The 18,190-nt window shown below is 42.3% G+C and overlaps 1 protein-coding gene across 2 annotated transcripts; it reads right to left on the reverse strand.

Moving 5' to 3' along the window:
* Nucleotides 1-1,223: 1,223 nt before the first annotated feature.
* LOC306791648 (prolyl endopeptidase) lies at nucleotides 1,224-17,508 on the reverse strand. 2 transcript variants are annotated; one of them, XM_079288478.1, is made up of 16 exons: nucleotides 17,280-17,508; nucleotides 16,309-16,383; nucleotides 16,083-16,216; nucleotides 15,838-15,968; nucleotides 15,521-15,730; nucleotides 15,269-15,390; nucleotides 14,175-14,280; nucleotides 12,839-13,030; nucleotides 10,893-11,090; nucleotides 10,269-10,372; nucleotides 9,864-10,000; nucleotides 9,395-9,489; nucleotides 9,115-9,246; nucleotides 7,989-8,145; nucleotides 7,359-7,678; nucleotides 1,224-1,579 (listed from the first exon to the last, which is right to left on the reverse strand). In XM_079288478.1, exons 1-15 carry the CDS (start codon nucleotides 17,319-17,321, stop codon nucleotides 7,384-7,386), a joined length of 2,130 nt encoding a protein of 709 aa, XP_079144604.1. In that variant the 5' UTR covers nucleotides 17,322-17,508; the 3' UTR covers nucleotides 1,224-1,579; nucleotides 7,359-7,383. The 2 variants fall into 2 exon arrangements, with proteins under 2 accessions (XP_079144604.1, XP_079144603.1); XM_079288477.1 differs by lacking the exon at nucleotides 1,224-1,579 and having other exon boundaries at nucleotides 6,675-7,678.
* Nucleotides 17,509-18,190: the final 682 nt, after the last annotated feature.

Below are 18,190 nucleotides of genomic sequence, written 5' to 3' on the forward strand. Positions count from 1 at the left end.
ATATCTGAACAAATGAGTTGTTTGTACACAGGAAGTGAGAGGAACACTGGAGGGTTTTTACTGTCAGCACACAGTATCTGTGTATTCTTCAACACTGGAGTTGGTACAGTTAAGTTTAGGTCCATAATCATTGGATTTGCTGTATACACTACGGTGTGTGTGTGTGTGTGTGTTGCAGTAAGGACACAGTATTAAGGAATGCCTAATGGACTTTTCTGTTTTCTTTGTAGCTGTTGGATTATCATGTTTAAGTTTATATTCTATGTTGCTGTGAATATGCTATCATACTACATGGTTGCACTTTTCCCCCCAGAGAACTCCTAAAATACTCTGTACAGTGATCTGCCCCCCCGACCAATTCTATACTGGAGACTTGGAAGGTGTTTATCGGGGCATTATTTGATTATCATACGTTTTCACAAAACAAGGTACATGCATTTATGACTGGAATATTGTTGCTGGTTTATCTTTGGTGCAAAATGAGTTTTTATTCGTTCTCCTTGTACTCTTCTCGCTGTAACCGTTTCGTCAAATCAGTAAACTCATGTCCTTATAGATGTTATCACGCACATGTTAACATCTGAAGAAACACTCTGATGGTCTCTTTGACACACACACCGGACCTCGTCACCACGATGAATGAAACCTTCACATCTCTAGCCCCGTCTGTTACTGTGACCATTATACATGTTTAATACTGTAAATATGTATTTGAAAATGCGAAATCTATTTTTATAATTTGTTTGAAGAACAATGTGTTGAATATAATATATGCTCACTGTGTAAGGGTTTTATTTGTTTGAATTTAGGGCCATAGCCAAGAAACTGGTGTTTGGAATATAAAAGTGGGGGAAAAAAATTCTTTGTTAGTTTTTTGATGATTTTTACCTGTTAAAAGAAAATCTGATGGCTGTCGCAATATTGAAACGTGTTATTAAAAAATCTCCAATCCAGGCAAAAGTTGTTTGTCCTTGTCTTCTATCTTAGGATGGAGTGTAAACCTTGAAACTAAATCCACAATACTACAACCCGACCAATACAAAATGTGTGAGGCTGATATTTGAGGGTTTAAAAAAAAATGCAATAATTATACATAACTGTATAACTTTTTTTGACGTACTATACTGACGATTTTTTTTTAACTTTCATTTTTCTACATACTATTTGTTACGACCCGGCTTAGGGTTAAAGCTGGCACAACATGAAAAGTGAGAATCTCCTCTGCCCCGTTTCCAACAACAACCAGGAATATGAAGGTGTTTAATAGTATATTTAAAACTCGCAGCTTCAGAGTGATTCAACAGCAAAACATATGAACTTAATGCTGATCTACTCAAATAATGAAACAAGAGAAGTTGCTAATCTAACTCCTAAAAGGAGATTTGCCAAAATGCTAACCACCCCTCAGAAACCTGGGCTGTTTAACACTTCACAGAGAACATGCTGACTGGCATTTTTGCTGGAAGAAAAGATAAGCGAGTCCTGCAGGGGCTGAGGGAAACCGGCCTCTTGAGGCTGGAACCAATCCGCTCCTGGGAACAACCGACACACGAACACTCAGCCCATCAGTCAACCTCGCCTGCAGCACACCAGGGAGGGAGATCAACAACACAGAACATCAGCATTGTACACAAATACATGGAACAGTGCACATACTATCCCTGGGTGGTTACGATACTGTTATTCACCATACCATACTATGACTTTGTTTTTTCAATGTATATTCTATGACATTTTTACATGACCTTTTCAAAATACTATACTGACTTTTTTCAAAAAGATTGACATGCTATAACTTGAGAATTATTTCCAGGTACTATACCATGACATATTTATTTAGTTTTTTGTTATACTATTATTGTTTGACATATTACATTTTTTACTTTTTTCAACTAGGACTTTTTCTGACCAACATACTATGAATTTTTGTCAGACTTATCGACATGCCATATACTGACTTTTTTCAACTTGCTGTGACTTTTCAATTTTCCGTCATGCTATACTTTTTCATGACTTTCGACATGCTATACTACAACATTTTAAAAAACCGTTTTCTACCTACTGGATTAGTGGTTGCGTGAGTGTGATGTTGGGTGAGTAATTGAATTGCTGTGTACATAGTAGTGCAAGGTGTGTACAACTTAGGCTGTCAGTGAATAAACAGAACTCCTGAAGACCCATGCCAACTTCCCATGTCTTTCTTGTCACCTGCTGATAAGTGAGGGGGTTAGCGCCAAAGTTAGCCCCAACCCGGCTCAGGTTCGCATAGTTTTGAACGATCCATCTGAGACGTGTGCCTCCCTTAAAGAGACATTCACAGTCGATTCTGGGTTTCAGTGCCTTGCCAAAGGGAACAGGGTAGATGCATTGAGCAGCTAAATTCTAAGTGAATGCGGTTGAAAACAAACTCCCAATCGTCAGCCAACTTTTTTACCTCTGGCGCAAAGAAATGAACCGACGGCCTTCAGTCCTGTAACCGTAAGGCTACCTGGGCGTCTCGTACTACTTATCTACGTGTACAAGGTTAATGCAGGTTTCCTCTTACAACAGAATTTAACTTCTGCTTTTCGCTCCCAGCCTACTTTTGAGGCTTGTGGTTTTTCTCTCTTCGTGTGAACTTAAGTTTCTCTTTCTCTTTATTACAAAACGCCCACCTTCAGACTAGCACTGTGCGTATGGGAAATTATTGTAAATGCAAATTAACTTAGCGTGGGTTTGATGTGGGCAACTGTGCGGGGTGTGTAGCCGTGAGTGTGCCGTATGGGCCTCGGTGCTCGCTCGCACAGGTCAGTGCGTGTGTGTGCGCAATAAGGTGTGTATGTGCATATCACGCGTGTGCAAATGTACTTCAACTTTAATGACAGTCCATGGGCATGCATTTTGAGGAAGAGATTTTTTTATTTATCTCATACAGTTGCAGCAGCAATCCATACTTTTTATATTAAATTCTGATTCGAGCTCGAGACTTAATGAGTTTCATCTCGGAGCCGTCGCTGGCTACAGCTTTCTAAAGCTCCCACGCAAGCAAACATCACCTGTTTGAGATGCTGCTGAGCAGACCACGGCTAAGCAGCAGTTGAACTCCTGCTACAGTAACACCGGATTTTAACAATTCATTATCGGAAGCTTTTCGTGAATTTCTTGCATGCTTTCAAGATATGTGAAGGAGAAAAACAAACAAAAGAAGCTTACATGTCAGGCTCATCAAGATCATGTGTATGAGAATGAAACTGTGCGGCTCTGAAGAACGTTTATGTATTCATTAAGAACTAATAAAACGTGGATATGAACTAAAAAGAGCAGTAAGGTGCTTTGCAGCATCGCACCGTTCTATTTGGGAAATAAAATGTAAAACCTCGTCTTATATAAAGCCATCGGCTCTTCTCTACATAATATACATCAGGATATCTTCATAGCCTCGACACTTGACTCCTGCCTGCTTGGGGTCGTGAACCATCTTGCAACCGCACACATGCCAAATGAAGTGAATGGCATTCTGCATTCTGCTCTCTTGTGGTATAATATAATAAATGCCATTAGTTTAAGTGTGACATCTTAGTACGCAGACAACATAACCCGCAGTAGCTCTTCTCAGTGGCGGCGGGCGTTTGTTTCAGTTGGTATTTGATCAGCTTCTCACGGTTTGAGTGTAAATCGTCAAATCAGATTTGCCTGTTTATTCACTGTAAATGAGACTGGGACAGGGATTCTTACAAGAGATTAAAGCAAATTGTGTTACAAAATATAGATAGTTGTACGTGAAAACCATATTTTTTTCAGAATCAAGACCACACTCGAGATGCGTTTAAGGCCTTCAAATAACTGGTAGATTTCCTTTTAGTGTCAAACTCCACACCTTAAGGCCTGGGCGGGAGGGCCGAGAAAAAAAGAAAACTGGACAGCTGAACCCAGAGCCTCCCACATACAATGCATGGCTTCAAAGCGTGCGGGCCCTTTGTCAGATGGAGAGGATTACATACATATCAAGGCTCTGAAAATGCATCTCCACTAAGAGATGGAGTCCTGTCCTGGCGTCTCTCTCACTCTCTCACACACACACACACACACCAGAGTAAATATTACCCCTGTACTTTTATACAGTGTATGTGAAGTACTTGCATATAATGACATGTACAGTGAGACAAAAGAATATATTGTATCGTTGATGTAAACTAAATATTAACCATGAATCAAAACAGTACATTTTTTTTGAATACCACAACAAGAATCTAGACCTCTAGTGCTGAAACAGTTTATTAATAAATTGTAAATATTAATAGACAATTCAGATTTTTCAGAAATGCCAAATAATTGTGGTGGAGCTGAAATGATCAGTTGACAGATTGGTACAGATAAACAGTTTAACAGACTCATCCAGCTCCGCTGTCACAAGGAAAGATACAGGAGAACATTCCTGCCCTCTGCTGTAAGACTGTACAACAAATCCGCTCCGGCCAGATCATCCTGTTCTTCACCTAGTTAGTTCATTTAACACTTATTCTATTTCATTGTATATACTGTGCAATTTTGTCATTTTATCTTATGTATTCTATATTCTGATATTTAATTTGTCCTACTCTGTTATTCTATTGTGCATTTTTTAATACTTAATATTTTTGGTTACTCTGCTACTTTGCTTCTTGGTGCGTCTTGCTGCTGTAACATACAAATTTCCCCATGGGGATAAATAAAATACATATCTGTCTGTCTATCTACCGTAGTTCTGTTGATGGACTGATCAGTTTTCATCAAATGTTTTGATTAAATGTTTGAGTCAATCATCAAGTAAGAATGCCAAATGTTCTTTTGTTTAATCGAAACAATTACATTTTGAAGTGTTGGTTGGAAAAACATTTTTAAAGACGTCACCTTTGGTTCTAGGAACCGGTAACTGTAAAACCAGTAACTCCCTGATACTCTACATAATGCCCTGGGCTTTACACAAACCCGCCACTCTGATCTACATTAGCTCGATAAGACACCACCTCATAATAAAAGAAACCTTCTAAGCTGGAAAGGCAAAGAACAAACGAGAGTCCAGAAATGTGAGCGGGAACAGGAAGAAGCCGAAGGATTCAAAGAGGCACATGGGAAAGCAGACGACACCTCTGTAACAACATGAGTGATTCCCAGCTGTGTGTTGAGAGCCCTCTCCCCTTCTCGTCCTCCCTCGCTCCCTCTGCTCCGTGTGAAGATTAAAGCGAGCGGCATAAAGGGGAGAGCAGTCCACCTCTAAGCTGGTGTGAAGGGGAAACTTCCCCTCAGCACAAAAAGTTCTGCTCTCCGCTCTTCGCCGAAGCGTGCCGCAGCTCAAATCGGCTTTGGGAAATGAATCCCTGCATTATGGGGGGGGGGGGGGAGAGAGAGTAAAGTAAACAAAGAGGACAGGACGGGGACCTGCGAGTGTGAGACAGTGGGGCTTTTGTAGGTAAGAGCTTGTGTTCCTCCAGAGAAAAAGAGCTGTGAAGGCTGCATGTAACATGTGTGAATGGGGGGGGGGGGGGGGGGGGGGGGGGTGATGTGAATGATGAAGGAAATGAAGGAGCGAAAGCCGGCGCAATCCTCTGGGACACTCCTGGGAGCAGAGCTCCACAGTCTTTTTTTTTTGTTCCTGCATGGTCTTAAACCTCTCTCTCCGTGTCTCATATGTCCAGCTTATGACTGGCTTTGTCTTTCCCGGCTTCATTCAACCACTTTGCCCCAGTGGCAGAGTCATTGTCTGCAAATCCTCCTCCTGCAGCCTTCTCTGCTTTCCCCCTCTCCTTTTCCCATCCCATCTATCCACTGAGAGGGTACTTAGATAAAGCCCAGGATTCAGTCTGACCAAATCAGAACTTTCCACTGAGCAGAGATTAAACTCAGAGTGACCGACCGGACGACTTCCCTCACCGTCTGCGATTGGCCGGCAGAGTGTTTCCATCTTTCTTTTTGTTTGACAGTTTAAACACCCGTCTGTCCCGAGACTCTCCATAAGTGCACTTTCAGTCTCTCTCCGCTTGTTGCTTCTCACTGTCTCGCCATATATCTGCCGTCTGTCATCACTCTCCATCTTTCTACACACGTTAAAGGATTTCCACCCATCCGTCTCTCCTCACAACTGCACCGGTCCACCCCTTTACACAAGCGCTCATTCCTGTGTGTCCTTCTACTGTCGTCTCAAGCGGACGTTTCCTACTAGTCTCAATCCACCAGAAGGCCGACCATATGAAGGACTTACATCTCGCCCTCAAGCAGAATGCCACTGAACTCACCTTCAAGTGTTTGGCACACAGTGAGTCTCTGTGTGGTCCCATACTGCCACCTGCTGAACTATATGAGAACTGCACCCGACAGACATGACTCGTGTTTTGAACAGCGGCGTAAAGCAAGTAAATTCACTCAGTAACGTACTTTCAACAGATTTTTGGTTTTAAATTGTATGGTACTTCTACTTGCATTACATGTCAGCGAAGTGTTCAACTTTTAACTCCTAATATATTTGACAATTAAAGTTACTGGACAGATAGATATTGCATATACAAAGCAAATTATTATTCAACAAATGATTGGTTGTTTTTCACAAAAGGTTTTGTGGAGGAAGAGTTTCTTGACCAGGTCACAGGTTTTGTTAATGGTGATATTTTACTCAAGATACACTGCGTTCATAAGGAGATCTGTTCAAAGCCAGTCGGGTCTCGTGGAGAGTGGTCACTGGTCTCGTCTAATTATTTTCAGATTTACTGGAGATTAAATCACCTGGCAAATAAAGAAAGCAGTTTCAATTTATTTATTTATTTATTTCAATCAGCTGCAACAATAAAATTCAGCACTAACAACGTAATCAAATATACAATATAACACTCGGGGGAAAATGGCTGTTTTAGTTAAGTATGTATTTTCTGGCATTTTACGCCTTCAGTCGATAGTTGACTGAAGTGGAGAACATCATACAATAAACAGCAGTCAATAGACTGCACCAAAAACCCCGATGTCACCACGGCACTTTTGATACTTAAAAGTAACTGCTGATGAACTTTTGTCCTTTTTCGTAAGTCAATCTTTTATGTTGTATTGGAAAAAACAAACATTTCGATGTTGAGATAGTGCTTCATTTACTTTATTCAATACTTCTTCCACCAATGATGCTGAACAAATCAGATCAACAAGAGTCGTTTCAAAAGAGGCATTGTAGTTAGTATCTCAATAGTTGGTAGTTATTATTTTTCCAGTAATATTACTTCATCTGTTGTTGTTCTCACATCTTTCTCTAACAGTCTACTTTAGTTGTACCAATGCATTCCTCTGTCCTTCACTAAATAGTAAAAGCATGTTCCCACAACAACAAGACCGTAAATCATTCATCCTCTAAAAAGCCCCACCTCATAGTGCGTCATCATCATCTCTTCAATCGACCCAGCTCAGCCCAAGTGTCTCAGCGATGAAGGAAAAGATGTGCGCCTCCTCCAGGATGGCCTTGGTGGTGGGCTTCCCGGCGCCGTGCCCACTCCGGGTGTCCACCCTGACCATCAGAGGCTGACGCTGCACGGGGCTGCTGCCCACTCCGCGCTGCAAGGCCGCACAGTACTTCAGGGTGTGGAGAGGCACCACGCGGTCATCGTGATCGGCTGTCAGGAGCAGGATGGCGGGGTAGGGAGGGCCAGAGTAAGGAGACTGCGGCAGATTATGGAGAGGGGAATACCTGGAGAGAGGGTGAGGAAGACAGGTTGAGAGGATCACTGGAAGGGAATCCGAGAGAAGAGAGAATATGGGAGTGATTTGTGAGCTGTAATGTGTGAATCAGATGCTTTGCTGCTATTTCATTACTTATGTGGGTAGGTTTTAGATTATTAGGGCTGTCCCGAAGACCATATTTTGGGCTCCGGGACTTCGGTTGTATAATTATTAACATTTCGTACATGCGCAGGGCCGCATGTGACCGGAGGATCCCGGAGGAACGTGTTCTCGTGCAGCAGTATGTTCTAGTGATGTGTTGCGTCTGTGTTTCGTACTTGATGAGCCACTTGAACTGCTCCGGGTCGTCTGAACAGCCGTAGTCGGTGGTCCAGGCGTGGCCGATGGTGAATTTGTGGAACTTCAGCATATCCATCACCCCCACCTCTGCCACAGCACAGCCGAACAGTTCTGGACGCTGGTTCACGCATGCCGCTGTGTGTGTGTGTGTGAATTTCAAAATTTGCGTAAAACATTCCATTTTGCTTTTAAAATTCACACGGTAGGACACGATCACGCCTACATCGCCACTTACACACCAGGGGAGAAGTCATTAGTTGGGTTTGTGTGGCGCCATATGGCAGCCAGCCTTTTGGTAAATGATGTGACAAAGCTCTGTTTAATGTGCTGTTTAACAGCAAAATGAATTGAAGCGCAGCAGCTAACTACTGGTGAATTCATTTTACACTATTAATTATGCCAAAGACGTAATAGAAAGCACGCATTGTGATCAATGCAGCGGAGACTTGCAATGAGCCAGTGATCTCAGCTGGCTCTTAGTTTGCCTTTATAAAACTGTAAGAACATGGATATGTACAGTAACAGTGTTAGTAGCCTTGAAGGTGTATAGGATGCTGGAGGTGAGCTGTTAACATGAGGGGGAAGTGGAAATAAAGCTCCATTGAGCCGGCATGTGAAAGGCAAAGGGACAAGAAGCAGGACAATATACGCAGCATCCATCCATCGCCACACACAAAACACCACCACGGCCGAACCATAGACGCACTCATATATTATATCACTTTTTGCTTATATCTGGTGGATCAATAAGCAATCATTCTGCCTCTCCAGCTCATTATTAAGCTTTTTTTTAATGTTTGTGGAGGATAACTCTCCCTCAAGAAAGGTTTTTTGGACTTAGAAACATTTTGGAGCATCGATAACACCCAAAAAGCTTAAAGACAACACATTTTATGTTGCCCTCTAAAATCATATTCTGTAAATCAAGAGAGCAGACTTACAACATAAAAAGCAAGATTTCCCCACTTTCAAAATTCCAACCCCTAAATGTAACACATGATGTACAGCGGCTGCATAATAGCTTCCAGGGTGTACCTTTAAAACCCTTTTACTTGTTCTCCATGTCCGGCTTTCACACAAACACACAGCCGGTCCTGTACTCACCCACGAGCAGTCCTCCATTAGAGGCTCCGTTGATGGCGATGCGGCTGGCTGTGGTGTACTTCTCCTGGACCAGATACTCTGCTGCGCACTGGAAGTCATCGAAGCAATTCTGCTTGTTCCCTAATGTACCAGCTGCACAAACACAATAATCAGCAGAAGTTCAGTGAACACAGAATTTGACTTTAGAAGAGCTTTAATTATTCTGAATGAACACCGGCCACTGCCCCCTTCACACAGCCTGTTCCAGGTCGGGATGCCATTACTCCTTGGTTGTCTGTACCTTTGTACCAGGTGAGGCCGTACTCTCCTCCCCCTCTGATGTTGGCCACTGCCAGGATGCCTCCCAGGTGTCTCACATACAGAAGGTAAGCAACACTGAGCACAGACAAGACGGACAGACAGGGGAAATACAGCCATGAACGTACAATCAATGTTACAATAGCAGCATAAATGAAAAATATGAAATGTAGTTTAAGCAGGATACAGTAAAACCTGTTCAAATACGACTTTAAAATCACAATGTTTGATTCTTGTAACATCACACACAACATGGAAGTGACACGCCAGCAGAGAGGATCAGGTGAAGAGCAGCGGAGGGTCGTGCAGAGCCAACACGGCAGCTCTGTTTTATAGAAAGCTGGGATATCCTCTACTCTGTTACCCCCCCACACTTGAGGTATTTTGGAACGGATTAGTGTTCACCCGTGTCAGTGAAAACCAGAAGAAGAGAGCGGTCCCGTTGTACTTACTTGTAGTACGGTTGGATGGAAGCCTCAAAGCCCCCGTAGCCATAAAGGAAGACGGGACGAGTGGCATCCTTCTTTAGGCCCTTGGCGTGAACTAAGAACATGGGGATCTCGGTTCCATCTTTACTGGGATAAAATACCTGTAAATGCAAAAACATATATCTTTTACGTCCGTGTTATAAAATGACACAGAGTTCATACAAATTAAGTCTAAGATGAGCTGTGCACAAAAAACATTTTCCACTTCCTCAACCACAGTGAACACGATTCTGGGAAATCTGAATCATGATATGAATATACAGTAGATGCAGTGAAGCAACACGAACAAGAATAACCTGTAAGATGACGGGAAACAAAACAACATAAAAGGGTAACAGGGAAGTAGGAGAGAAAACAGCAAGGCGTCACCTGGCTGGTCTCGTAGTCCTCTTGCTTGATGCCCTTCACCTCCACCTCCCTGAACACGCTGGGCTCTGGGCTGGACTCACTCAAATCACAGTGGTAAATGATACCTGGCCACCACGGAACAACACGCACACAGGTTAGAGGTCACCGTGTGTTTAACTCACTGCATGGGGATATTTCAATAACCGATAGTTCGTATGTAGTGAGATCATTTGATGAAAACAATAAAAATGTTTGTCAAGCAGAAATGCAAAATATTCCCTGGTTTCCGCTTCTCAAATGTGAGAATTTTCCAAATATTCTTTGTTTTACATGTTAGCAGACTGAATACTATTTGGATTTTCGATTGCTTGATGGAGAAAACGACAAATTTGAAAAAAGGCCCCAAGGCCATTTTTCAACATTTTTGTGGAAAAACTAACTAAACTCATGAAAACAAGAATCAGCCTATTTATCAACAATCTAAATAATTAGTGCCGCCCAAATTATGTGTATGCACTGATGGTAATTGCTTTTGCAGTTCTTTTGTGGGATTCGTAGCTTTCTCGCTCCTTTTTTTATTCTCTCTTTTTGTTAATATAAGACAACTAAAATACAATTCATGGAATGAAAGGAAAGAGGAGTCACCAGGTGTAGTGAAGGAGGTGAACTTGTAGAAGAAGTCAGAGTGGTTCTTCTTGCAGCTCACTCCGGCCACTGAGCCGACGTCCAGCGGCAGGTCCCTGACCACCAGGCCGGTGGACAGCTCACACAGCTGCAGGATGTCCTTCACGTCATGCAGATAGTTGACCACCAGGTGGTGCTGGTTCACACAGGAGACGAAGCCTGCAGAAGGATCATGAAAAAGGAAGTGATAGAAAGCGAACAGAACATGTGAAAGCTGCCTGGTGTTATTAAAAACACCGTGTCCAAGGGAAACGGTCTACAAGTCGTCTGGTTTCCTTTCTCTGTTACTACAGAGGTCCTCTTCCTCTCTGCTAATTATCCCGATATATATCTTGAAAATAAGAAGTACTCATGATCCTGGGATGAAGCCAAATATAATGGCTGTGCATTGAATATGACCAAATTGATGAGTTCAGTTCATTCAGATGTTACTGCACAGGTAGAGCAAAGAGTTAATACAGGTATAGACTGTTCACTGTGACGGGATGAAATGTCATCGACTGCCAGCAGGAGGCAGTCTTAAGACACAATACTGCTCAAGTCAGGCCGCACTGCTCGGTAGGAGTCAGGCCGCACTGCTCGGTAGGAGTCAGGCCGCACTGCTCGGTAGGAGTCAGGCCGCACTGCTCGGTAGGAGTCAGGCCGCACTGCTCGGTAGGAGTCAGTGCGGCTACACATGCTGTCAAGCTCCTCTCGGTGACCATGTTTAGTACACACAGCGAGCACACATCCATATATGGCCTTTTGCCTTTGAGAGTCGTCAGTGCCAAGACGAGGACAATGCAGCGTGAACTGATGAATCAGTGACTTCCTACTTTGCATCAGTTAAAAGGCTAGTACAGCGGAACAGTTTATGACACAGTAAGAGCTCTCTTTAACAGGAAATGACATGTTATCAGACGCAACGGTCAACTCATTGCTGTGGACTGTGTGTACCGTGACCGTTTGATGTGTGTAGCGCTGCTTTACCCAGATGCTGTACAAACAGTAAATGGACTACTACTTTTCAAAAAGTTATACATTCATATTGATTGCATTTTAACATAATTAAATTCCTATTAATTTAAAAACTTGGTGAAAATGTGAAATTTGAGAAAAGATCATTAACTTGCACTAATAAAAGCATATCACTGATATCACTATCATTCACTTAACATGCAACACTTTACTGCTACATTTAACCACATTTAGAGAGTATCCAAACACTCAATTCAATGAAAGCTTTACACATTATAAAGTAGCTATTAGGACATTTTAAGTGCTTATTAAAGTACAATGATCGTCAGAAGTTATAAATTATACTATGTCGACCTATCTTACATTGTTACAGAAGTGCCATTCAGTATCTGTTTATACACCAGCCCACACTTACTCATCGCCGTGTCTGCTTACTTTATTATAGTGTGCTATAAAACATCTACTGAATGTTTAAACACAGTTTATAAATCATAAACAGGGGGACTTAAAATAGAGTGTTGCCCAAACATTCAAATGATCTTCCTTAACATAGTTTGTACCTTTTGTTATTTCTGATGGTGTGTGTGTGTGTGTGTGTGTGTGTGTGGCACATATTTTAGCGGAAGCTTGGACATTTACTGCCGTTTCAGTGATGTCTTGGTAACGTTACCATCATTCAAATGAGTCATAATAATAAATAAAAAAATGACGACAAAGAGATATAAGCAAAGTTTCACTTTTTGAGCAGACATCCCTTTGACGACAGTCTCTGACCACAGACGCAGAACTTCCCAGTTGTTGTGGTTGGACTGTCATCACATTCGGACAGATATTCTGTGAAAAACTATTTTGCAAGATTTCTTTCCAGAAGTTCTAACACAAGCCCACAGCTGCCGTGCCAGCGAAGGTCTTCTACAGCATATTCTACGGAGGTTTCCTCCCACTCTCACCCAGGACGTCCTTGTCATGCTGTGGAATGAGGGTAGTCCAGTGCTGCCTGTCTGGTTTCTGGATGTCTATGTTCAGGAGACAGTACCGAGGAGCATCCAAGTTGGAGCGGAACGTGAACACGGATCCCTCATTGGTGACGTACGAGTACTGGGCGTCGAAGTTGTCTACAAGTTTGACCCATGGCAGCAGACCTGGAGCAGAAGATGAATAAAACAACAAAAACTCCATTATAAAAGATGCATGATGTTCCTTTCATTATCGTCTTTGACCGGTATGAGTTGCAGTGATCTAAACCTCTCGCGAAGCCAAAACCCACACCTGTCCATCTGAATTATGATGGCGTGTAAAGACTAGAAAGTGTCCACATTGCTTTGCGTGTGGGGGATCGTCTTTTAAACCAGAAAACATTTTGCGAAGTGAATTTCGAAATCTCAACATCTGGTGAAGGAACCAGTGAGTCACCGGCCTCGCTTCTGTTGTGCCCTGAAGCTGCAGAGGTAAAGGGCATCTCAGAAATCTGTTGGTGTGCTTTTCCAAGAATGTTGAATGTGGGAAATGACTTTTTTTCTGCAAATCTTTTCAAGAGAAGCAGCACTCACTCGTATCCAAGATGTGGTGATAATACTTCACAGCAAAACGACATCAAACTGACCCAAAACTTGACAGAGAACTTTGTTTTAATGCTGCAGCTCGGGTGCTACTAACACGTGAAATAAAAACAATTGGAATTCTAGTTTATGAATGAATTAATTAATAGACAGAGAAATAATCGCCAAGTATTTTGATAATTAATTATTTCCTCATTTTCTGGTTCAAGCTTAGATGTGGAAGAGGCTTTGCTGTATTTATTTATTTCACATATATTATTGTTAAGTGAATAACTGTGGGTTTTGGACAAAACATTTTATTGGCAGATTAATAAAGAAAAGAACGCCCTTTAAAAATAAATAGATACTTCTGATAATGATGCCTTTTTCCAGAGACATTTACTTCTCACGAAATGCTTTATTCTACAAAGATATCTTAATTCGGGGATCGATATTCATCTATACTTGGGGACTTTGACGACCTAGTTGACAGTTTACATCAACTTAAAATCTATTTAAGAGTCACAACCATATTTTGTTTTTGTGAGCAGGGAGGGGATTGCTGGGGTAAATAGATGGGGCATTTTGCTTTCTAAAAAAGAAAAAACATCCAGAATACTATATCATACGTGCAGACAGAAGTCACAATCATGCCAAAGCAGACCGAAGGATAAGTTGCAGCTGTGATCCCACTTCGGAAATAACGTGACTTGTTGTCAGTTGGGGAGTGCGTCACAAGTTCACAGACCTGCGATGCCGTCGGGGAGCTGCTGCAGGTCACAGTACCACAGCTGGTTGACAGGTTCACAGCCTTCAGTGACGGACAGAACAGCGTATCGGCCGTCATCCGATATCTGGAAAAAGGGAAGGAATCAAGACGGGAAAGAAGGAAGCAGAGAACGACAAAGAGAGGTATGTCGTCATTTGCTATGACAACTTTTAACTTCTATCACTGGCACATGGCACACGCGCAAAAGTGACTAATTGTTTAAGTGCAGATGGAATTTTTTTTGTTCAAAAGGCAGTATTTCTGCACGGCTGCTGATAAATATTGGGCCACAATGACATCATTGGTATCATACTATTTCTAGAATCAGATTCCAGTTATCGCCGGGTAAGATGTAAGACTTGTGTGAGTCAAACATTTAAAATAACTCCGGAGCTTTGTAAAGTCCAAAAGTATTAAAGAAAGACAAATGTCTAACGATACATTCTGCTTCAGTCCGTATTTGACGAGTTATATTCATTAAAAAAAGTTGATGTTATAAGAAAGACGATGAATCACTTCATTACATTTTTTTCCATTTTCTATGGCGATAAAATATGATATCAGACATTCAAAGCTTCATTCAAAAACCTCGAAAGTGGCTTTGAATCAAAGCAAAAAGAGACATTGGGTACACCCTCTTTTAGGAAGTGTAACGATGTCATTCTGAATCAGCTGCAGCGATCTGATCCACTGTCAGATCTAGAAAGTCCCCATTACAGTAACCAAGAACCACCAAGTGGCATCTACAGCAGACGAAAGGACTACAAATAGCTTCCATCTGACTCATTAATGCCCGAGATAACTTGTGTGCTTGATCCTATTTATCATTCATTTATACAGAATTTAAAGCATCCTACTAGTGGACATCATAAACAGTTTTAAGCTGCACTTGTGTGTTGTCTGCTCTTTGTCATCTTTGTCGAAGTTAAATGAAGTTATTTTGATTATATTTGAAAGCAGTACTGTAGTATTAGTACTTTTACTTAAGTAAATGATCCGACAACCTCATCCATCACTGCCCTGATTACAAACGGGTGATTATAATGACTGATTCAAGAGTACTATGGACTTACGGTGACTGAGCTGTGCCACTTGGGATGTTCGGGGAACTCTGCAACCAGAATGTCCTCCGACTGCTTGGTGCCGATGACGTGGTAGAAGAGCTTCTGATTGATGTTGCAGGTGGTCTCTGTGCCTTTAGTGGGGGGGGGGGGGGGGGGGAACAAGGAGGGGTTAAGTCTTGAATGCATTTGTAATAGGCTTGTAGCAAAGGTGGTGTCTCCCGGATGGAGCATGCGTTTGAGAGTACGGTGAATCTTCCTCACCGTCAGTTTTGCCTTCCTGGCGCAAGTAGCAGTTGTAAAAGACGCCCTTGGCATCGTGAGTCCAGGCCAAGCAGCTGAATTTAACCCTCTCCAGTACATCGGGCAGCAGAGTGAGATCGTCCGCCTTCATGAAACTCACCGTCACCCAGTCTGAACCACTGCTGCTCAAACCATACGCAAAATATTCACACTCCTCTGACAGACGGCCCACTGGGTGAAGAGAGAGGGACAAAGAGGAGGAGGAGGGATTCAGCACTGAACAGCTTTACATCTGTGCACAATAAAGTGCAGCGCGTGTGCTCTGCGGTTTGACTCACTCTTCAGTGCCACAGTGCCATCTTCAGAGAGTTTATTGGGGTCAAAGAATACAGTGGCAGCTCCATCCAGAGAGTCCTGCACATACAGCACATTCTGGTTCTGGAGACCTTTGTTGTGGAAGTAGAAGTACCTGGAAATAACATGACAAGTATAGTTTCTTTTCTTTTTTTCAAATTCAAGTTAGTCCCTCTCATAAGTGTTTTTCAGTCCGTGCAGTGGCCATTCTTTCAATTTCAACTCGTACCTCTTCCCTCTTTTGTAGGGGCAGCTGTATTTGGGATAGTCATAGAGCTCGGTGAGACGCTGGTGGAACTGAGCCCGGACAGCACACCGCTCCAGGTACGGCATGGTCAGGTCGTTCTGCTCCTCAACAAAGGCCTGAGATGCAAAAGGAGAGAGAGGAGCGACGGGATTTGCAAAGATTTTGGTAAAAACACAGCTTCAGCTTTCTGCAAGAGATCAATACATACCATTGTTTCTGCACTATCCGGGTCTTCCAGCCACGTGTAGGGATCGCAGATCTTAGTTCCATGGTGGTCATCCACCTACAAGTTAGACAAGAACAAGCGCACACAAAAGAGCCACGTTGAATCCTCAGCATTCAAACTGGACTTTCCTCGACAGAGAGGATTCTCTTGTGCAGTGGCAAAAAATATCAATCATCAGTCATTTATTCATTGAATTAAAGCTGAAAATATGTTTGACAGAAGCAACAACTTTTTATAATTGTTTTCCTGCAATTTTTAAGAGCCTAAAATTATTTGTTTGCCTGGTGTTCTAAGTTGTCTTTGTTAGCACATTAAGTATCTTTACAGCACTAAATTAAATTCATATTAAACATATTTAGACCAGTAAATCATTCTTTGAAACAGCCTTTAAACCAGCCTGTTGGCAGATAATACAATTTCAGAAACCAAGCGAATCAGTAGAATGAAAACGTAAGTAAATCAGGTGCTGAGGAGATGTCGTTTTGTTGTGTTATTTGGGGCCTTGTCAAAATGCTTTTACGTGGCTGGGGATGTTTGGAAACAGTGACTCTGCAAAGTCCTGACTACAGCCCTGCATACAAAGTAAAAGTGCAGTATCAGAGAATAGTAGTTGTTAGGAAGCCTCGAGCAATATGCTACTTTAACTGCGGCACACCTCAATGAAGCGCCGTCAGTATTCGCATTATGACCACTGGGATATTGTCTCGTGGGGCGCTAATGTTAAGACGTTTGACTCATTTGTCACGAGGAGGCTAAATGAAAGAGTTAACGGTACTTCTCAAAGTTTTGTTTTTGATTCTCTCTCGGTCAGTCGCCATTGGCCTAACCCTCAGCCCAGTGTCTGCCGCTTCCTGGTCTCGCTTTTCTTGCTCGTGTGCTTCCACCAGATCATTTCACGGAAAGACGAACAGACAGAGAGCGAGAAAGCAAAGCAGCAGGACTTCGACACTGACCTTACTCTCATCTCTTCGTGCAGCCGGGTACTCAAACGCCATCTTCCTAATGTGCTCCTCTGTCTCCCTGAGTTGATTTTCTGTTGCTACTTTGTTCGTGTTGTTTTTAATTATTCTGAATGCAGCGTCACCACCGAATCAAATGCGCCTTGAAGTGAAAGTGAAATAATTATTTTCTCACTCACGCACGAACGAACCCACACACGCGTTTGTACAACCCGCTTGCGCATGCTCTTCAACCAGGAAATGATGTGTCATCCGAGACAAGTCCTGGCATATCGGCACAGCCGTAGTACCTATGCACGCGCGCATTTGTTATTTAGAGGATAATTTGCGCAATTTATAACATCCACCACCCCCCAAAAAAATAATAATATGGAAAATAGTTCGTTTTCGTTTGGGCCATATGATTTGTGTCCAAAAAAGTAGAACTGCTAAAACATTTTTTTTTTAAATGAGATGAAAATGTAGAAAATGCACAGCAGAAACGCCTCAATCTACACTAAACTGACTAAAATCCACTGAGAGTCTAAACTGAACGAAGAAAAGGGGATGTGTTTGCATGCACGCACTGGTGACAGAGCGTGCGCAAGAGGAAGTTGTACATTTATAACAAAAGAAACTACAGGCTTGTGGTGACAAGGCATAATCACTTTGAGTCTCTTGGATCGTAAGTAAGACGAGAGAACCACTTCCTGACATCCAGTCATCAGAAAACATTTGGTAAACCAGTGTCTCTCAAAACCTGGCAAGTTTTCTAGGCTGCACCTAACCTATGTTCTACTGATTGTTTAATTAATAGAGAAAATGTTTGTTTTTTAAAGTGAAAAATGCCCATCACAATTTTCCAGACACGAAGATGACGTTTTTAAATGTCTTGCTTTGTCCAACCATCAGTCTGGAACCTTAAG

The sequence above is a fragment of the Melanostigma gelatinosum genome (genome assembly GCF_949748355.1).
Source record: "Melanostigma gelatinosum genome assembly, chromosome: 17".
NCBI classification, from domain to species: domain Eukaryota; kingdom Metazoa; phylum Chordata; class Actinopteri; order Perciformes; family Zoarcidae; genus Melanostigma; species Melanostigma gelatinosum.